Source organism: Mobula hypostoma, chromosome 10 (genome assembly GCF_963921235.1).
Source record: "Mobula hypostoma chromosome 10, sMobHyp1.1, whole genome shotgun sequence".
NCBI lineage: Eukaryota > Metazoa > Chordata > Chondrichthyes > Myliobatiformes > Myliobatidae > Mobula > Mobula hypostoma.
The window spans coordinates 135,103,036-135,126,183 of NC_086106.1; the positions used below are offsets into that span (position 1 = coordinate 135,103,036).

A 23,148-nucleotide genomic window follows, 5' to 3' on the forward strand; every position below is an offset into this window, starting at 1 on the left:
GCGCCTTTGTTATGTTAATCTGGGGAATGCGGCTTTGTTGTGTTAAACGCTGAGAAAATCTGCGCTAGCAGCTTATTGTGGTTTAGAGGGTGATAAGAAATACGTTATTAACCAATTGGGATAGTTGTTATGGTTTTGGTGTATTTGAAGATACTGTATGCGCGGGGTTTTGGGGAGAAGGCGGGACAGCGAGACAGAGGATGGACGAGGTGCTGTGAGTCCGCTGACGGGGTCGGACCCCAAGCGGGACGTTCGGCGAGGAGACGGAGACAGACTCATGTGGAGCGTCTGGTCAACCACCGTTGTTGGTCCCAGGCGGCCGGTCGAAGTGGTCCGAGGGGTCACAGGGTGAAGAAGAAGGTCCTTGAGCTCCAACAGTTTTTGTGCACGAAGAGATTGAACTTTGATAAGTGTGGCGCCTTTTAATTTCCTTTTATATTTTATTCTCTTTTAATTATATAGTTCCAGTAATATCTATAAACTGTAAATCATTTAATTGCATCTGGTGTATTGTCTGTTATTTGGGCGGGGTGGGGTACCTCACACAGCATCCACACAAACGAATTATCCAGTTTGGCAGGGCCGAGGCTGTTTCCCTAGACGACAGCGAGCCGAGCGACCCTGAGGGTGGCCAGGGGGGCTACACACTATTCAATGTTTCTTCATATTGTAACGGTTCATGCTTTACCTTCAGCATTTCCTGATCACCTTTGACAGCAAGCTGTTAATTCTCTAAGGAAATTACATATTTTACTTATATGGCACCAACTTTTCAGGTACCCGAAGGTAAAAGTGCTTCCAAACTCACAGAAGTTCTTTTTATTGAACACCTATGCTTCATCCAGAAAAAGCAGGATTTCTGGTGGCCAACCATTTTAATTCCTATTCCTATTTCCACATCAATCCATAGCCTCCTCAACTGCCATGATGAGGCCACTCTCAGGGTGGTACAAGAAACATAGACTCAATGTTTCAGGACCAGATTCTTCCCCTCCACTATCAGATTCCTGAATGGAACATGAACCAATGTACACTACCTCACTAATTTTCCTCTTTTTCCACTACTTATTTAATTTAATTTATATATTTCATGACATATGCCTGTGATAGTAAACCTGTTAGGCACATCCAGGTAGGTGTTAGAAACCATAGAAACCACAGAAAAACTACAGCACATAAACAGGCCCTTTGGCCCTTCTTGGCTGTGCCGAACCATTTTCTGACTAGTCCCACTGACCTGCACACGGACCATATCCCTCCATGCACCTCCCATCCATGTATCTGTTCAATTTATTCTTAAATGTTAAAAAAGAACCCGCATTTACCACCTTGTCTGGCAGCTCATTCCATACCCCCACCACACTCTGTGTGAAGAAGCCCCCCTAATGTTCCCTTTAAACTTTTCCTCCTTCACCCTTAACCCATGTCCTCTGGTTTTTTTCTGCCCTTGCCTCAGTGGAAAAAGCCTGCTTGCATTCACTCTATCTACACCCATCATAATTTTATATACCTTTATCAAATCTCCCCTCATTCTTCTACGCTCCAGGGAATAAAGTCCTAACCTATTCAACCTTTCTCTGTAACTGAGTTTCTCAAGTCCCAGCAACATCCTTGTAAACCTTCTCTGCACTCTTTCAACCTTATTAATATCCTTCCTGTAATTTGGTGACCAAAACTGTACACAATACTCCAGATTCGGCCTCACCAATGCCTTATACAATCTCATCATAACATTCCAGCTCTTATACTCAATTCTTTGATTAATAAAGGCCAACGTACCAAAAGCTCTCTTTACCACCCTATCTACCTGTGACGCCACTTTTAGGGAATTTTGTATCTGTATTCCCAGATCCCTCTGTTCCACTGCACTCCTCAGTGCCTTACCATTAACCCTGTATGTTCTACCTTGGTTTGTCCTTCCAACGTGCAATACCTCACACTTGTCAGTATTAATCTCCATCTGCCATTTTTCAGCCCATTTTTCCAGCTGGTCCAAGTCCCTCTGCAGGCTCTGAAAACCTTCCTCACTGTCTACTACACCTCCAATCTTTGTATCATCAGCAAACTTGCTGATCCAATTTACCACATTATCATCCAGATCATTGATATAGATGACAAATAACAATGGACCCAGCACTGATCCCTGTGGCACACCACTAGTCACAGGCCTTCACTCAGAGAAGCAATTCTCTACCACCACTCTCTGGCTTCTTCCATCGAGCCAATGTCTAATCCAATTTACCACCTCTCCATGTATAACTAGCGACTGAATTTTCCTAATTAACCTCCCATGCAGGACCTTGTCAAAGGCCTTACTGAAGTCCATGTAGACAATATCCACTGCCTTCACTTCATCCACTTTCCTGGTAACCTCCTCGAAAAACTCCAAGAGATTGGTCAAACATGACCTACCAAGCACAAGGCCATGTTGACTCTCCCTAATAAGTCCCTGTCTATCCAAATGCTTGTAGATTCTGTCTCTTAGTATTTCCTCCAATAACTTACCCACTACTGATGTCAAACTTACTGGCCTATAATTTCCCGGATTACTTTTAGAGCCTTTTTTAAACAACGGAACAACATGAGCCATTCTCCAATCCTCCGGCACCTCACCCGTAGACACCGACATCTTAAATATATCTGCCAAGGCCCCTGCAATTTCAACACTCGTCTCCTTCAAGGTCCGAGGGAATACCCTGTCAGGTCCTGGGGATTTATCCACTTTAATTTGCCTCAAGATAGCAAGCACCTCCTCCTTTTTAATCTGTACAGTTCCCATGATCTCACTACTTGTTTCCCTTAATTCCATAGACTTCATGCCAGTTTCCTTAGTAAATACAGACGCAAAAAACCCATTTAATATCTCCCCCATTTCTTTTGGTTCCGCACATAGCCGACCACCCTGATCTTTAAGAGGACCAGTTTTATTCCTTACAATCCTTTTACTCTTAATATACCTGTAAAAGCTCTTTGGATTATCCTTCACTTTGACCGCCAAGGCAACCTCATGTCTTCTTTTAGCCCTCCTGATTTCCTTCTCAAGTATTTTCATGCACTTTTTATACTCCTCATGCACCTTATTTACTCCCTGTTTCCTATACATGTCATACATCTCTCTCTTCTTCTTTATCAGAGTTTCAATATCCCTTGAGAACCAAGGTTCCTTATTCTTATTCACTTTGCCTTTAATCCTGACAGGAACATACAAGCTCTGCACTCTCAAACTTTCTCCTTTGAAGGCTTCCCACTTACCGATCACATCCTTGCCAGAGAACAACCTGTCCCAATCCACGTTTTTTAGATCCTTCCTCATTTCTTCAAATTTGGCCTTCTTCCAGTTGAGAACCTCAACCCTCGGACCAGATCTATCTTTATCCGTGATCAAGTTGAAACTAATGGTGTTATGATCACTGGAACCAAAGTGCTCCCCTACACATACCTCCGTCACTTATCCTAACTCGTTTCCTAATAGGAGATGTAATATTGTATCCTCTCTAGTTGGTACCTCTATACATTGATTTAGAAAACTTTCCTGAACACATTTTACAAACTCTAACCCATCTAGACCCCTAACAGTATGGGAGTCTCAATCAATATGTGGAAAATTAAAATCCCCTACCACCACAACTTTATGTTTCCTGCAGTTGCCTGCGATCTCGCTGCAGATTTGCTCCTCCAATTCTCGCTGATTATTGGGTGGTCTATAATACAACCCCACTAATGTGGTCATAACTGTCCTGTTTCTCAGCTCCACCCATAAGGACTAAGTAGACAAGCCCTCTAATCTGTCCTGCCTGCGCACTGCTGTAACATTTTCCCTGACAAGCAATGCTACCCCCTTAAGTGTTTCTTAAAGCAATTTGTGGCTACTTCAACAAGAGGGACGATACTGGAGCTGGTACTGGGAAATGCCCTTGGCCACAGCCTGGTACAGGTTGCAGCACTTAATTTACAAGTTCTGCTTGCAACAAAGAAATAGCATCTTCAGAATGTCTTTACACTAATAAAACATCCTATGTGCTTAACAGCCAGCAATCTATTTTAGAAGTGTAGTTACTGCTATAATCTGACAACTTGCTTACAGCAATTTCCCATATGGAAGATATTGCTTCTTTGATGATATCTTAAAGATGAACGTTGGCCAGTGAGCTCCTTGGTCATTAGTTCCACTAGACAATTTGTTCACTTGAGATTTGTTTCCTCCAAGTATCATATATTTATACAATACCACAGTACAATTGAAATATTGAAATTGAGGTTGCAAAAAGCGATAATTTGGAGACACTAAATACAGATATTGAATCTGAAGCAAGAAACAGGCTGCTAAAGTAGTTTCCCAAAGCGGGGTCCACAGACCTCTCAGTTAGTGGTAGGGATCCATGGCATAAAAATCCATGCTACAGGAACTCAGCCGTCATGCACATCTACAGGGGGAAATTAACAGGCAACGATTTCAGTCAAGACTTCATTTGAACTGAGAGTAGAGGGAAGATAGCCAGGATAGAGACCGTGAAGACAGGCCTGGGCAAGATCTGGAAAGCAGTAGGTGAATTCAGGATCCAAGGAGAGGCTGATTGGCAGAAGGAGGGAAAGACAAGATAGCAATAGAAGCTGAGAGGACCTTCAGGTCAAGATGGCGCCAGCAAACAACAACTCCTTAGGCAACATCAATCTGATAACAAATCTATGGCAAGGTCTGCCCACCAACACAGACTTCAAAGCTTAAACGCAGTTGAATTTCCAACATCGCTGCCTCTCTCCCAGACGAGCTAAATCTTTTTTAAGCTCAATTTGGTGTTGCCGACACTAAGCCCCTGAGGAGACCTACGGCTGATACGACCTACAGCTTGGTAATCTCTGAGGCCGAAGTATGCAGGTATTTCCAACGAGTGGACAGTCGCAAGACTGCAGGACCGGACAGCATCCCAGGGCAAGTACTCAGGATGTGTGCGGCACAACTGGCAGGTGTGTTTACAGACATTTTTAATCTCTCCCTCTCCCAGGGTAGAGTGCCTTCCTGCTTCAAAACATACACCATTGTTCTGGTACCTAAAAAGACCAAGGTAACATGTCTAAACGACTGGCATCCTGTCACACTCACCTCAATAATAAGCAAATGCTTTGAGAGGCTGGTCAAGGACTACATCTGCAGCATGCTACCACCCAAACTGGACCCCCTACAATTTGCCTACCAACACAACCAATCGACAGAGCTTACACACTGTTGTTACATATCTGGAGAAGAGGGATGCTCTGTGAGAATGTTGTTCTTGAACTACAGTTCAGCATTCAACACCATAATTCCCTCCAGGCTCGACAAGAAGCTCAGAGTTCTCAGCCTTCACCCTGCCTTGTGTAGCTGGATCCTGGATTCCCTGTCAGATCACCAGCAGGTGGTAAGAGTGGGTTCCCTCACCTCTGCCCCTCTGAACCTCAACACAAGTGCCCTTCAGGGCTGTGTACTAAGCCCAATCATTTACCCTCTGTATGCCCATGACTGTGTTCCCACCCACAGCTCCAATCTGCTAATTAAAGTTGCTGATAACATTACACAGATTGGCCTAATCTCAAATAATAATGAGGCAGCCTACAGAGAAGAAGTCATCACCCTGACACAGTGGTGTCAAAAAAACCTTTCCCTCAATGTCGCAAAAACAAAGGAGCTGGTTGTGGACTACAGGAGGAATGGTGACAGGCTAGTCCCTATTGACATCAATGGATCTGGGGTTGAGAGGGTAAACAGCTTAAGTTCCTCAGCATAAACATTACCGGGATCTCACGTGGTCTGCACATACCAGCAGTGTGGTGAAAAAGGCACAACAGCGTCTCTTTCACCTCAGATGGTTGAAGAAGTTTGGTATGGGCCCCCAAATCCTCAGAACTTTCTTTAGGGGCACAATTGAGAGCATCCTGACTGGCTACATCCCCGCACCCCCTGGTATGAGAACTGTACTTCCCTCAATTGCAGAACTCTGCAGAGACTGGTGCGAACAGCCCAGCGCATCTGTAGATGTGAACTTCCCACTATTCAGGACATTTACCAAGATGTGTGTGTAAAAAGGGCCCGAAGGATCATTGGGGACCTGTGTCACCCCAACCACAAACTGTTCCAGCTGCTACCATCCAGGAAATGGTACTGCAGCATAAAAGCCAGGACCAACAGGCTCCGGGACAGCTTCTTCCACCAGGCCATCAGACTGCTTAATTCAGCGGTCCCCAACCACCAGGCCGCGGACTGGTACTGGGCCGCATAAGCATGCGAGGAAACGATATGATTTGGCGATATGGGTCAGCTGCACCTTTCCTCATTCCCTGTCATGCCCACTGTTGAGCCATTACACGCACGTCGTCCATGTCAGCGCGGGAAGGATATCAACTCCTCGAGCTTGCAAATGACGGCGGGCTGAAAAGTATGTTTGACATAACATCTCTGCCGGCATTCTGGATCAAAGTCAAGGCTCAATATCCTGAGATAGCCACAGAAGCACCGAAAATGTTGCTTCCATTTCCAACATATCTGTGCGATGAATGTAACAAAAACTAAATTGCGGAATAGACTGGACATAAGGAACCCCCTTCGAGTATTGCTGTCTCCCATCACCCCTCGATAGGACCGTCTTGTTGCAGGAAAACAAGCCCAGGGCTCCCATTGATTCATCGATATTGGTGCGTTGCAATGATTTTATATGTTCATACAGCGAAAATATGCGCTGTGTGTTTAATATCCAAACGTTACTTAAAATGTTATGATGCTATTGACTAATATAACCATGTATCAATTACAGCACAGAAACAGGCCATCTCTGCCCTTCTAGTCCGTGCTGAACGCTACTCTCACCTCGTCCCACCGACCCATAACCCTCCATTCCTTTCCTGTCCAGATACCTATCCAAGTTAACTTTAAATGATAATATCGAACCTGCTTCTGCCACTTCTACTGGAAGTTCGTTCAACACTTACTTCAAGCTTCCCTGTCCTCCCCTGATAATTGACTTATCACTATATTCAGGCGAGGAAAATATGCGCTGTGTGTTTAATATTAAATTCGTTAGATAAACCCTTCTAGAAACGAAACTGAATGTATTAGCCACTTCTCACCTATATTCCGGTCGTGATTAAAGTCCTCCCCCCCAATGAACAGAATCGCCAAAAACGATTTGCAGCAAAATAATCAGCACGTGCACGCATGCGCAAAGTCACACATGCGCACTGGTGCCCGCGCAAGGCTTCATGGTCATGGTAGTCTTTCTCTGGGTAAGCAACGTATTTGACTGCTACTCTTGTCCGTTGGCAACCATACCCACCCCACCCCCGCCCCCGGTCGGCTGGTCCGCAAGAATATTGTCAATATGAAACCGGTCCGCAGTGCAAAAAAGGTTGGGGACCCCTGGCTTAATTCATGCTGATGCAACTGTATTTCTATGTTATATTGACTATCCTGTTGTATATTTATTATAAATTACCATAAATTGCCCATTGCACATTTAGATGGAGACAAAGATTTTTACTCATGTACATGAAGGATATAAGTAATAAAGTCAATTCAATTCAATATACAATTATTTCACTTTTTCTATGCCTTTTGCTTGGTCTTTTTGTCTTAATTGTGTTACGGAAACTATTGGAACCTGGGATGCACAGTTTGGAATTCTAGTGAAGGATCCAGCACTATCCTGCGTCTGGAGAGCTGCCTCATTGAGATCAGATATGGGGGTCCAAAAAGGTCCGAGAACACCCAAAGACCTGGCCTCCACAGCTGCATGTGGCAACAAATTCCACAAATTCACCACACTTCCATCAGGTCACCTCTCATCCTCTATCGCTCTAAGGAGAAGGCCAAGTTCACTCAACCTATTCTCATAAGTCATGCTCTCCAATCCAGGCAACATCCTTATAAATCTCCTCTGCACTCTCTCTATAGTATCCACATCCTTCCTGTAGTGAGGTGACCAGAACTGAACACAGTACTCCAAGTGGGGTCTAACTAAGGTCTTATATAGCAGTTGGTGTTGGCGCGTGGTTAAGGCGTTGGTCTAGTGATTTGAAGGTCGCTAGTTCGAGCCTTGGCTGAGGTAGCGTGTTGTGTCCTTGAGCAAGGCACTTAACCACACATTGCTCTGCGACGACACCGGTGCCAAGCTGCATGGGTCCTAATGCCCTTCCCTTGGACAACATCGGTGGCATGGAGAAGCATGGTCAACTGCTGGTCTTCCACACAACCTTGCCCAGGCCTGTGCCCTGGAAACCTTCCAAGGTGCAGATCCATGGTCTCATGAGACTAATGGATGCCTATAAGTAATTTCTAAGGTAGGGACGTGTTCGGCACAACCTTGTAGGCCAAAGGGCCTGTATTGTGCTGTAGGTTTTCTATGTTTCTGAATTCAATCAGACACGACCTGCCCTTGACAAAGCCATGCTGACTATCCCTAATCAGATTATGTCTCTCCAAATGCTCATAAATCCTGCCGCTCAGGATCTTCTCCAACAACTTGCCCACCACTGAAGTAAGACTCACTGGTCTATAATTTCCTGGGTTGTCTCTATTCCCTTTCTTAAACAAGGGAACATTTGCAACCCTCCAATCCTCTGGTACTTCTCCCGTCCCTATTGATGATACAAAGACCATTGCAAGAGGCTCAGCAATCTTCACCCTTGCTTCCCACAGTAACATGAGGTATATCTCGACCAGTCCCAGCAACTTATCTAACTTAATACCTTTCAAAAGCATTTCAGTCTGCTGAAAGTCATCCCCACAATTGCCAAGGTCCTTTTCACTGGTGAATACTGAAGCAAAGTATTTATTAAGTACCTCTGCTACCTCCTCTGACTTCATGCACGTTTCCACTATCGCGTCTGATAGGTCCTGTTCTCACACGGCTCACGCTCTTGCTCTTCACATACTTGTAGAATGCATTGGGGTTTTCCTTAATCCTGCTTGCCAAGGCCTTCTCATGGCCACTTCTAGCTCTCCTAATTTCATTCTTGAGCTCCTTCTTCGTACTCTTCTAATTTTCTAGAGCTCTAACAGAATCTAGTTTCTTGAACCTTTTGTATGCTTATCTTTTCTTCGTTTATCTTTATTTCTTAACTAGATTTTCAACATCCTTTGTACACTATGATTCTCTTACCCTACCATCCTTCTCAGGAGGAGAAGATGGCGGCGCGACGCAGCGCACGCAGCCTCTCCAGTGAAATGATATCGTATTTGTTAAAGAGGGTACCGTGCACAATTCTGCTTTGATGGAGACAGACGTGAGAAGCACGGAGGACCATCTGGAGTAACTTCTGAAATGCCTGGTTCACTGCCGCTACTACAGTGCGATCGAGAATCTCCGGAGGGAAGGCCCCAAAATGCTCGGCTTTGCCTGCTGCTGGCAGCCGGGGCTGGGGTCGAAGCGTTCAGCAGAGATGGTGCTCGGTGTCAGAGGGCTAGTCGCAGGCTCGAAGTTTTCGGACAGACTCAGAGTCGGACTGCGGTCGGGTACAGCAGGGAGAGTTTTCTTACTTCTCCCGTCTGCGTGAGATATGGGACTTTCGAGAGACTTTGAACTTTTTAACGTGCTCTTGGCCTGTTCTTCATCAAGTTATGGTATTGCTTGCACTGTTGTAATTATGTTATAATTATGTGGGTTTTGTCAGTTTTTCAATCCTGGTCTGTCCTGTGTTTCTGTGATATCACACCGGAGGAATATTGTATCATTTCTTAATGCATGCATTACTAAATGACAATAAAAGAGGACTGTGTGTCCTCATAATCTAATTTTTCCCTACCTCAATGGAACATATCTATGCAGAATGCCATGCAAATATTCCCTGAACATTTGCCACATTTTTGCCGTGCATTTTCTGGAGAACATCTGTTTCCAAGTCCCTGCCTAATAGTATCACACTTCCCCCTACCCCAATTAAATATTCTCCCAAATTGTCTGCTCCTATCTCTCTCCAGCGCTACGGTAAAGGTGATACAGTTGTGATCACTACCTTCAAAACACTCTTCCACCGAGAGATCTGACATCTGATCAGGTTCATTTCCCCAATACCCAGCTTACCTACATATTGCGTCAGGAAACATTCCTAAGCACACATAACAAACTCTACCCCATCTAAACCCCTTGCTCAAAGGAGAGGCAAGTCAATATTAGGAAAGTTAAAATCACCCATCACAACAACCCTATTATTATTGCACAGGTCCAGAATCTGCCTCCTATCTGCTCATCCATGTCTCAGTTACTACGGAGGCGGGGGGGGGGGGGCCAAAAAAAATCACCCAGTAGAGTTATTGCCCCATTCCCGTTTCTGACTTCCATCCACAATAACTCAGTAGACATTCCCTCCATGACTTCCTCCTTTTCTGCAGCCGTGATACTATACTTGATTAGCAATGCCACGCTCTTTTGCCTCCCTCCCTGTCCTTTTTGAAACATCTAAACCCTGGCACATTCAGCAGCCATTCCTGCCCCTGAGACATCCAAGTCTCTGTAATGGCCACAATGTCATCGTTCTACATAATAATTCATGCACTAAGTTCATTCGCCGTGTTTATGGTACTCCTTGCATTAAAATAGAAACATCTCAAACCATCTGGATGAATACTTCTTTGCTCTATCATCTGCCTAACCTTCTTCACAAATCCCTACAAGCTGTCACTGCTTGTGTGCCACCTGTCCCGTCCTCTACCTCTCCACTTCAGTTTCCAGCCTTTGCAAATCTAGTTTAAACTCCCCCGAATAGCATAAGCAAACCTCCCTCCCAGGATATTGGTTCCCCTCCAGTTCAGTTGCAACCTGACTCACTTGTACAGGTCACTCCTTCCCCAGAAAAGTTTCCAATGATCCAAGAACTTGAAACCCTGCCCCCTGCACCATCTCCTCAGTCATTCATTCACCTGCGCTATCCCCCTGTTCTGATCTTCCCTAGCTCATGGCACTAGGAGTAATCTGGAGATTACCACCTTGGAGGTCCTGCTCTTCAGCCTCCTTCCTAACTCCCTAAATTTACTGCACAGGACCTCTACCCCTCCGGCTGCTCACCCTCCCCTTCAGGACTATTCTGCAACCGCTCAGAGATATCCTGGACCCTAGCACCCGGGAGGCAACACAACTCTCCTGGTTTCTCTTTTGCTGCCACAGAATCTCCTACCTGTCCCCCTAACTATTGAGACCCCTAAGACTATTGCTCCACCTGACTTCACCCCACCCTTCTGAGGATCAGAGCCGACCACAGTGCTATTGGTCTGGCTGCTGCTGCCTTGTCCAGACAGGTCATCCCCCTCAGCAGTATCCAAAGGGGCTCACCTGTTATTGAGGAGAACGGCCACAGGGAGACTCTGCACTGACTTCCTTCTCCCTTTAGCTCTCTTGGTGTTCACCTGTCTCCTCCCCGAGTTCTGCACTCTGGGTGTAACAACCTGCTCAAAAGTCGTATCTATCAATTGCCCTGCCTCCCAGATGATCCTTAGTTCATCCAGCTCCAGCTCCTTTATGCAGGCCTTCAGGAGCTGGAATTGACTGCACTTCCCGCAGGTGTAGTCATCAGGGAGACCTTCAGGTTCCATGAATTCCCACATACTACAGGAGCAGCATTCCACACCTATATCTGCCATCCTGCCTGCACCATACAATGGGCAACCAAGACCAAATCAGCAACAACGAAAGGGAACACTAACCCTTTTAACCTGTTTCTTTGGTCTCAGCCTCTTCTCCTTGAAGCTTCTTGAGTGGTGCTCCTACTCTCACCACTGGCCTACCAGCAATGGCTGCCCTGCTCGTCCCTTCTGTACTTTTATTTAATTCACAGTGGCTTGCTCCCTCTGCTGATTGGGCCTCTGGAATGTCCAGTTGCCCGCGAAGCTCTCCTTTTATAAAAGCTTTGCCGACCTGCACAGTAACCTCCTCAAGGTGCTCTGCTCCTGCCATGATTGGGCCTCTGGAATGGAGTGTTCTCTGGGGCCAAGATACTAAACACATTACCAACAGCACCAAAAAGCACATATGGTTACGTAACACCCTGGGAAAGGTTTCACTGCTAATGTAATGGTCTTTCTGTAGGAGCAGTGTTTGCGTTATGGTTAGAGATAACAGGTGCTTTGGAATGTGAGCCGCCCAATGAAAGGGGTGTGTTTCGTGCCGTGTGCCTGACACCGGGGTGATCTGGGTCTTTGTTCGGCAGGAGAAGACGCCGGAGTGGAGAGGCCGTAGTTCTCGACCCAGAGTGGTGCCATGATCCGCTGAAGGCTGGGGAGATCAAAGGAGGATCGGCGAAGTGGAAACCGTGAGCTCCAACTTGTGCATATTAGACTGTTACATTAAAATGGACCCTTTTCTTTTTTCTGCTTTTTCTTTACTAACCCTTTAGTCAAATTAAGAAATAAAAAGCTAAATTATTTAATTGTGTATGGTGTACAGTCTGTTATTTCGTGGTACTGATCTGTAACAGGGGAACAAATCACACAGCATCCACCCAAACAGGGGGTTTCGGGAGAGCTTACACCTCAATCTCACAGGTTTGGCGGGGTCAGAGATTGTCTTCCCTCGACTTATGCAGCCGATAGAACCAGAGTGTTTCAGTTACGATTTCAGAAAAATATACAGTAATAAAGAAAAGGAAATACAGCCCTGAGTGTACTTACTGTGCATGCTTGCAAGAAAATGAATCTCAGGGTTGTATATGGTGACATATACTTTGAACCTTTGAATAGGGAGGGGAATTAAAATCACTTGCAACTGGAACCATGACAGACAAAGTGCAGGTGCTTGGCAAAGTGGTTGCTAGGTCTCACTGATGTTGATGAGGCTACATTCACAGCAAGGACTGGAATAAACAAGGTTGGAGGAGGTGCAAGTGAATCTGCCTGACTCACTGAGTTCCTCCAGCAGCTGATTTTTGGCAAGAAGTAAGAAGACTGAAGCCATTAAAATTCAGTAAAATCAAACAAGCAGCTGTAGGAATTGGGATTACTAAATAGAAGTAATGTTAAATTCTAGGTTACAACTGCAAATCCATGTACAACTGCCTCAAGGCTCTGCATTTTACCTCGTCTTGCACCCCTCCATTGTTTGTCATTCTGCTTCCATCAGAGATAGTGATTATAACAGACGGTTCAAGGAAAAACGGATTCCTCCCCTGAAGAAAAGAAACCACATTTTACAAACTGCAGCACACGGATTTCAGAAAGATCTGCATGTGCTGACTAGCACAGCAGGTTCATTCACAGTTTCACAATGAACGCCTGCAAATAAATAGAATCAAGTCACTCACGTAGAGAAGGTTAATTATAAACAGAAATCAAAAGATTTTCTGAAGCAATTTTATGCTTTGTGGCTTTTTCAAATAACTCTTTTAACTTGTCAATGTTATTAAGTAATGATTTCATCTCAAAACACCTTGAAAGACTTTTGTTTTTGGTTTAAGAGGATGGCGATCATCGAATTCCCCACCTCCAAGGCTGCGATATAGTCATCAAGTTAATTTAAAACAGAGATTCTAGATGTTAAAGAAGGCAAAGTATATGGAAAAGTGCCGGAAAATAAAGCTGTGGTAAAAGATTAGCCATTATTCTGCTGAACCTCCAAGAGAGTAGAGGGATGAAATGCATTACCACCCTAAGGGCATAACTTTGTGCAGGGCAAACCTCATTTAACTAATCTGAGTTTTTTTTGAGGAAACTTAAATGATTGATGAATGCAGGGTGGTAGACATTGTCTTAATGGATTTTAGTAAGGCTCTGACAAGGTCTGCATGGTCCAGAACGTTAAGGCACATCGGATCCAGAGTGAGCTAATTAACTGGGTTCAAAATTAGCAATTAGAAACTAATGGGAAAAATTCCCAATTGGAATTCTGTGACCAGTGCTGTATCACAGAGATCAGTGCTGGGACCCTTGTTATTTGTGATACAGTGGTGCGAGAAAGTTTGTGATCCCTGTAGAATTTTCTCTATTTCTGCATAAATAAGACCTGTGATCAGATCTTCACACAAGTCCTAAACTAGATAAAGAGAACCCAATTAAATAACATTATACTTGTTCATTTATTTATTGAGAAAATGATCCAGTATTACATGTATTTGTTGGAAAAAGTATGTGAACTTCTGGGGTAGTGCCTTCTACAAAAGCTCTTTGGAGTCAGGTGAGATGAGATTAGAAGTGTGGATTGTACAGGTGCCTGTCCTATAAAAAGACACACAAAATCAGGCTCCTGACAGAGTCTGCTCTTCTCAAGAAAGATCTATTCATGTGCACAATGCTTCAATCAAAACAACTTTCAGGAGACCTTTGAAAAATTGTAAAGCTGCACAGAGCTGGAAAAGGCTATAAAAGGATTTCTAAAGACCTGAGTGTTCACCAGTCCACAGTAAGAAATTGTCTACAAATGGAGGAAACTGAGTACTGTTGCTAGGAGTCGGCATCCTGCAATATTGTGAAAGGACCTGAAGCAAGCAGTTCGTGCAAGGAAGTCCACCAACATCCCAGAGTTGAAGCAGTTTTTTAAGGAGAAATGGCCTAAAATTTCTCCAAGCCGATGTGCAGGACTAATCAACAGTTAACGGAAACGTTTGAAGTTATTGCTATACAAGAGGGTCACACCAGTTACTGAAGGCAAAGGTTCACACACTTTTTCCAACAAGCACATTTAATAATGGATCATTCCGGCAACCCAATCAGCAGCAGGAGCAGGCCAGAGCCACGAGGTTTCGCGCAGGTCGGCGACACTTGTTTAAAAGGAGACCCTTGTGGGTATTTGGGCTCATTCCAGCAGCCCAATCAGCAGCAGGAGTAGGCCAGAGCAACAAGGTTTTTCACAGGTCGGCGATGCTTGTTTAAAAGTACAGAACGGACAAGCAGGGTGGCCATTATTGGGAGCAGGTGAATGGTGAGAGTAGAAGTGTAGGGTTTTGACTCAAAGGAGGCTTCAGCTCAGAAGAGGTGTTGGCTTTGGACAAGTTTCCGTTAAGGTTCTCGTTTTTTTCTTACTGTACTCAGTGTAGTAAATGGCCGTTGTCTGTTCATTGTGCCGGATGTTGACCCAGAGTCTCCCACGGAACTACACTTGCGTGAAGTACATCCAGCTGCAGCTCTTTGAAGACCACGTTAGGGATCTGGAGCAGCAGCTGGATGACCTTTGGCTCGTACAGGAGATTGAGGAGATCATGAGAGTGATAGGGACGTAGTCACCCCTAAGTTGCAGAAGGCAAGAAGCTGGGTGACTGTCAGGAGAAATGGAAACGTGAACAGACTGTTAGTGCAGAGCACCTGTGACCATTCACCTTGATAACAATTATACTGTTTCGGATACTGTTGTGGGAGATGACCTCCTGGGGGAATGCTATGGAGACCAGGCTCCTGGCACTGAGCATAGGTTCGTGGTGCAGAAGGGAAAGGGGGAGAAGAGGGAAGTGGTAGTGATAGGGGACTCAATAATCAGGGGAACAGACAGGAGATTCTGTGGATGTGAACGGGTACGTTGCCTTCCAGGTGCCAGGGTCAGGGATGTCTCAGATTGCGTCCACAATATTTTGGAGAAGGAGGGAGAGCAGCCAGATGTCTTAGTATATTTTGGTACCAATGACATAGGAAGGAAAAGCAAAGAAGTCCAGAAAAGAAATTCTAGAGAGCTAGGGAGAAAAGCGAGAAGCAGGACCTCCAGGGTAGTGCCTGTGCCACGCACCATTGAGGGTTGAAACAGGATGGTCTGGCAAGTAAATGTGTGGCTGAGAAGCTGGTGCATGGGCAGGGCTTCTGGTTCATGGATCACTGGGATCTCTTCTGTGGGAGGTATGACCTGTTCAAAAGTGACGATTTGCCCTGAACCCGAAGGGAACCAGTATTCTCATGGCCAGGTTTTTTTTTAGAGCTGTTGGGGAGGATTAAACTAATTTGGCAGGTGGGTGGGAACCAGAGTGAAGAGCTTCAGGATAGGACAAATGGTAAAAAGCAAAGATAGCATGTAGTCAGACTGTTTGGAAGGGTAGGCAGATGATAGGATATAATTGCAGCCAGCAGGGTGGGTATCAGTGTATTAGGGATGCAAAATCAAAAAGGGTAACAAATACAGTACTCAAAGTGTTATATCTCAATGCATGGAGTACAAGAAATGAGGTAGATGATCTCGTTGCACTGTTACAGATGGTCAGGTATAATGTGGGCATCACTGAAACGTGGCTGAAGGTTGGTTGTAGTTGGGAGCTAAATGTCCAAGGTTACATGTTGTATCGGAGGGATAGGAAGGTAGGCAGAAGGGGTGGTGTGGCTCTGCTGGTAAAGAATGACATCAAATTAGTAGAAAGATGTGACATAGGATTGGAAGATGTTGAATCCTTGTGGGTTCAATTAAGAAACTGCAAGGGTAAAAGGACCCTGATGACAGTAATATACAGGCTCCCAACCGTAGCTGGGATGTGGACCACAGATTACAACAGGAAACAGAAAAGGCCAATGTTATGATAGTCATGGGAGATGGGGAAAATCTGGTTGGTAATGGATCGTAAGAGAGTGAGTTTGTTGAATGAATGCCGATCAGATGGCTTTTTAGAGCAGTTTGCTATTGAGCCTACTACGGGATCTGCTGTACTGAATTGTGTGTTATGTAATGAACCAGAGGTGATGAGAGGGCTTAAGGCAAAAGACTCCTTAGGAGGCAGTGATCACAATATGATTGAGTTCAACTTGAAATTTGAAAGGAAGAATGTGCAGTCTGGCATAATAGCATTTCAGTGGTGTAAAGAAAATTAGTGGTATGAGAGAGGAGTTGGCCAAAGTAAATTGGAAGCAGATGCTGACAGGGATGAGAGCAGAGTAGCAATGGCATAAGTTTTATGCTGTATATCAATGATTTAGAATCAGTGGTCCCCAACCAACGGGCCACAAAGCATGTGCTTCTGGGCCGTGAGGAAACAATATGATTTGGCGATATGAAACGATATGAGTCAGCTGCACCTTTCCTCATTCCCTGTCACCCCCACTGTTGAACTTGAATGCACGTGAGGTCATCAGTCGGTCATTAACCAACAACTGCTCAATGAGTGAAAAAACAAATGTCGCTTGAGAGTTTCTTTGGAAGAGGTGGTAGGGGACATAAAAGGCCTAACGATGATGATAACACAGAGACAGCTGAGGCCGAGACTGCAAAAAAAAAGAAAGCTTCCTTCAACAGAAAATACAACAAGTCATACATAAAATATGGCTTTATTGCGACCGGTGACCCACACGCTCCAAGCCTCCTGTGTGTGATATGTGGAGCCACCATCTCCACAAATGCTACTGCTCTGAGAGCGTCATGGCTAGCCATATTGCTAAAGCTAAGAAGCCTTTCATTGTTGGTGAAGAATTGATTCTGCCTGCTGCCAAGGACATGTGCCATGAACTGGTGGGAGAAGCTGCAGATAACAAGATGGCACAGATTTCTCTTTCAGCTACCACAGTTTCAAGGAGAATCGATGACATAGTGGAGGACATCGAAGCATGGCTGTTGGAACGGCTTAACGAGTCACCATGGTATGCTATCCAGGTCGACGAGTCTACCGATATCGATAACAAGGCAATACTGCTGGTTTATGTGCGATATATATTTCAAGACGATGTGCACGAGGATATGTTGTGTGCACTGCCGCTGCCAACTAACACAACTGGAGCAGAACTATTCAAGTCTTTGAATGACTACTTGTCAGGCAAACTGGACTGGTCATTCTGTGTTGGAATATGCACAGATGGGGCTGCAGCTATGACTGGACAGCTGTCTGGTTTCACTACCCGAGTCAAAGAGGTTGCTCCTGAATGCCAGTCTACACACTGTGTCATACACAGGGAAGTGCTGGCTAGCCGAAAAATGTCACCTGATCTTAACAGCGTATTGAGTGACAATGTTGAAGTTATCAATCACATCAAAGCAAAATCCCTTAACTCATGTCTGTTTGAACAGCTTTACGAGGAAATGGATGCAGAGCACAAACGCCTTCTCTTACACACTGAAGTCAGGTGGCTATCAAGGGGGAGAGCTCTGGCCAAGGTTTTTGAGTTAAGAGAGCAGCTACAGAGATTTGTTTCAGGAAAAAAGTCACCACTGGCAGCACACTTCAGTATCGAGGAGTGGATAGCAAAACTCGCTTATCTGGGTGACGTAAACACGAGGAATTCTGCAGATGCTGGAAATTCAAGCAACAATCTCTTACTAGCCCTTCCTTCAGTTAGTCCTGACAAAGGGTCTTGGCCCGAAACGTCGACTGTACCTCTTCCGAGAGATGCTGCCTGGCCTGCTGCGTTCACCAGCAACTTTGATGTGTGTTATCTGGGTGACATCTTCAACCTGCTCAACGAACTCAATTTGTCACTTCAGGGGAGAATGACAACGGTCTTCAAGTTGGCAGATAAAGTGTCTGCTTTCAAAGCCAAACTGGAACTGTGGGGATGGCCAGTGGACAGGGGCATATTTGACATGTTCCTAACATTAGCTGGGATTTTGGGAGAGACTGAGGCTGCACCATCCTTCTCACAGCTGGTGTGCAATCACCTATCTTCGCTGTCGACAGAATTCAAGCATTACTTCCCAACCGCAAATGACCCAAGACATGCAAAGAAATGGGTCCATGACCCATTTGTGAATGTCCCTGGTGAATCATGCATGTCAGCGCGGGAGGAAGATCAACTCCTCGAGCTTGCAAATGACGGTGGGCTGAAAAGTATGTTTGATATAACATCTCTACCAGCATTCTGGATCAAAATCAAGGCTGAATATCCTGAGATAGACACGAAAGCACTGAAAACGTTGCTTCCATCTCCAACATCATATCTCTGCAAAGCGGGGATTTCTGCAATGAATGTAACGAAAACTAAATTGCGGAATAGACTGGACATAAAGAACCCCGTTCGAGTATCGCTGTCTCTCATCACCCTTCAATAGGACCGTCTTGTTGCAGGGAAACAAGCCCACGGCTCCCACTGATTCAGCGATATTGGTGTGTTGCAATGATTTTATATGTTCATACGAGGAAAATATGTGCTGTGTTTAATATCCAAACGTTACTTAAAATGTCATGATGCTATTGACTTATAAGTGACTTATCACTATATTCATGCAAGGAAAATATTGTGTGTTTAATATTAAATTCGTTCAATAAACCCTTTTAGAAACGAAACTGAGTGTACTAGCCACTTATAAGTGACTTATAGTTGACTTATCATCTATATTCCGGTCGTGATTAACACACTCCTCCCCCCCCGCCCGGTCAGCCGGTCCGCCAGAATATTGTCAATATTAAACCGGTCCACGGTGCAAAATAGGTTGGGGACCCCTGATTCAGATGATGGAATAGAAGGCTTTGTTGGCAAGTTTGCAGATCACATGAAAATTGGTGGAGGGACAGGTAGAGTTGAGGAAACAGGTAAGCTGCAGAAAGACATAGGTTAGGAGAATTGGCTAGAAAGTGGCACATTAAATAAAAGGTTGAAAAATGCACGGTCATGCACTTTGGTAGTAGAAGTAAATGTGCAGACAATTTTCTAAACCAGGAGAAAATCCAAAAATCTGAGATGCAAAGGGTCTTGTACAGAACACCCTAAAAGCTAACTTGCAGGTTGAGTCGGTGCTGAGGAAGGCAAATGTAGTGTTAGCATCAATTTCAAGAGGTCAAGAGTACAAGAACAGGGATGTGATGCTGAGGCTTTATAATGCACTGGTGAGGCCTCACCTTGAGTACTGTGAACAGTTTTGGACTCCTCATCTAAATGAAACCTTGCTGATTTCCTTGGCTGTGTAAGTCTAGGGAATACACACTCCGTCCCTCCAAACCCGTGAGATTGAGACAACTTTCCCACCTCAAACCCTGGTTTCTGTGGATGCTGTGTAATTTGCTACCCTGTTACAACTCAGATCCAGGAAATAACAGACAGCACACTGCAGATGATTAATGGAATTATATTTCTGAATCTTAACTAAAGGATTAATAAAGGAAAAAAAAAACAATTGAACAGTCAGATGTGCACAAGTTAGAGCTCAACTCTTCCCAAAATTCACATGCACTGATCCTCAATTGATCTTGGCACCTGGCTTCATTGATTCACAGTCACCCACCAGGAAAATCCTACCACCGGTTTTCTCCAACGGCTCCTCTTCATCTCTCACTGAACAAAGGACCCAGCTCACATTCCAAAGCACCCACTAGCTCTCATCATAACCCAAACACTGCTTCTACAGAAAGCCCATTACCTTAGCAGTGAAACCTTTCTCAGGGTGTTGCATAAGAGAAGATATGCTGGCATTAGAGAGGGTCCAGAGGTGGTTCACAAGGATGATGCTGGGAATGAAAAGGTTACCATGCGAGGAATATTTGATGGCTCTGGGTCTGTACTTGCTGAAATTTAGAAGGATGAGGAGGGATCTCACTGAAACCTTTCAAATGTCGAAAGGCCTAGATAGAGTAGATGTGGAAAGGATGTTTCCTATGGTGCGGAAGTCTAGGACAAGAGGGCACATCCTTAGGACAGGGGGGCATCTATTTAAAACAGAAATGCAGAGAAATTTCTTTAGCCAGAGGGTGGTAAGTTTGTGGAATTTATTACCACAGGCAGCTGTGGAAGCCAGGTCGTTGGGTATATTTAAGGCAGAGCTTGATACTTTCATGATTGGACACGGCAAAGGTTACGGGGAGTGGGGCTGAAGAGAGCAAAAACAGATCAGCCATGACTGAAAGGTGGAGCAGACTCAATGGGTCATATAGCCTAATTTTGCTCCCATATCTTATGGTCTTATTAAATCTTCTGAATAAGAATGAGTAATTATATCAAGAATTTGGAGAGGGTGCAGAAGAGGTTTACCAGGATGCTGCCAGGTGCTAAAGAATGAGAGGTTGGACAGACTTGGGTTGTTTGGAGGCAGATACACTAGTGAAGTTTAAGAGACTACTAGATAGTTATATGACGAAATTTAAGGTGGGGGTTATATGGGAGGCAGGGTTTGAGGGTCGGCACAACATTGTGGGCCGAAGGGCCTGTACTGTGCTGTACTATTCTATATTCTATGTTTTCTCTGCAGCAGCGGAACCTGAAGGGAGACCCAATAGAAGTTTACAAGCAAGTTTATGAGAGGTGTAGGAAGAGTAGACAGACAATGTCTTATCCCCAAGATTGAAATGTCTAACACCAGAAAACGCAGTGGTGGGTGCCTGGAATGCATTGCCTGTGGTAGTGGTAGAGACAGATACTTTAGATACTTTTAAGAGACGCATGAATGTGAGGAAAATGGAAAGGTATGGACATTGTGTAGGCAGAAGAGGTTAGTTTAGTTAGCTATTTGATTACTAATTTAATTGGTTCAGCAGAACATTGTGGGTCTAAAGGCTGAAGCATTTGCAACAATCTTCAGTCAGAAAGGCTGAGTAAATGATCCAGTTTGGCCTCTTCTAGAAGTTCCCAGCATCCCAGATGCATCAGTATTCAGCCAATCTGATTCACTCCATGTGATGTTGCCTGGATTGGAGAGCAGGCCTCATGAGAATAGGTTGAGTGAACTTGGCCCTCTCCTGAAAGAAGGAGGCTACCAGAGCAGGTCAAAGGCTAGGAATCCTACAGTGTGCAACTCACTTCCTGACTCCCCAAAGCCTGTCCACCATCTACAAGGCTCAGGTCAGGAGTTTAAAGGAATGCTTGCCTGGATGAGTGCAGCTCCATCAACACTCAAGAAGCTTGACACCATCCAGTACAAGGCAGCGAACTTGATTGGTACCCCTTCCACAAGCATCCAATCCCTCCACCACCGACAAACAGTTGTAGCAGTGTGTACTACCTACAAGATGCACTGCAACAACATACCAAAGTTCCTAAAGTAGCACCTTCCAGACCCACGACCATTACCATCTAGAAGAACGAGAACAGCAGATACCTGAGAACACCACCACTTGGAAATCCTCCTGTCACCCGCCATCCTGAGATGGAAACATATCGCCGTTCCTTCATTGTTGCTGGGTCAAATTTATGGAATTCCTTCCCTAACAGCACCGTGGGTATACCTACACCTCAGGGACTGCAGCGATTCAAGAAGACAGCTCATCACCACCTTCTCAAGGGCAACCAGGGATAGGCAATAAATGCTGGCTTATCTGGTGATGCCCACATTCCGTAAAATGAATAAATAAATAATATTCTTGTGACGTACTGTTCTATGTAATAACACTGAGTGAAAATCTTTTCTCATCTCTCATGGCCCATCTAATCCTCCTAGTAACTTTAAACCTCTGGAGATTTTGACCCTTCTTTCCTACGTGTTTATCCAGTCCACTTATAAAGCAAAGAGCCAATACAAATAAATAACTGTTAAATCTCTAACATGGAAAAGACATCTAAAAATTGATAGGAAAACAGATGTGTCAAAAAGGCAGATCACCCAATTCAAAGGATAATTTTCCAATTGACAGAAAACATAGAAACCCTAGAAACTACAGCACAGAAACAGGCCTTTTGGCCCTTCTTGGCTGTGCTGAACCATTTTCTGACTAGTCCCACTGACCTGCACACGGACCATATCCCTCCATACACCTCCCATCCATGTATCTGTCCAATTTATTCTTAAATGTTTAAAAAAGAACCCGCATTACCACCTCGTCTGGCAGCTCATTCCATACTCCCACCATTTTCTCTGTGAAGAAGCCCCCCCTAATGTTCCCTTTAAACTTTTCCCCCCTCACCCTAAACCCATGTCCTCTGGTTTTTTTTCTCCCCTTGCCTCAGTGGAAAAAGCCTGCTTGCATTCACTCTATCTATACCCATCATAATTTTATACACCTCTATCAAATCTCCCCTCATTCTTCTACGCTCCAGGGAATAAAGTCCCAACCTATTCAACCTTTCTCTGTAACTGAGTTTCTCAAGTCCCGGCAACAGCCTTGTAGACCTTCTCTGCACTCTTTCAACCTTATTTATATCCTTCCTGTAATTTGGTGACCAAAACTGAACACAATACTCCAGATTCGGCCTCACCAATGCCTTATTCAACCTCATCATAACATTCCAGCTCTTATACTCAATACTTCGATTAATAAAGGCCAACGTACCAAAAGCTCTCTTTACGACCCTATCTACCTGTGACGCCACTTTTAGGGAATTTTGTATCTGTATTCCCAGCTCCCTCTGTTCCACTGCACTCCTCAGTGCCTTACATACCC

General features: G+C 44.7%; 1 protein-coding gene across 7 annotated transcripts in view; it reads right to left on the reverse strand.

Annotated features, from left to right (window-relative positions):
- ints6l (integrator complex subunit 6 like) overlaps positions 1–23,148 on the reverse strand; it is a 222,322-nt gene that overhangs the window by 167,035 nt on the left and 32,139 nt on the right. For 6 of the 7 annotated variants that reach the window (XR_010019559.1, XR_010019560.1, XM_063061196.1 and 3 more), the window contains exon 4: positions 13,033–13,122. The exons of the other annotated variant lie outside the window; for it this stretch is intronic. Coding sequence is in view for 4 of the 6 variants with exons in the window: in XM_063061196.1 (XP_062917266.1) it covers positions 13,033–13,122 (90 nt within the window). In the remaining 2 variants the exon portion in view is untranslated. The remainder of the gene's footprint in view (positions 1–13,032; positions 13,123–23,148) is intronic. 7 annotated transcript variants of the gene reach the window in all.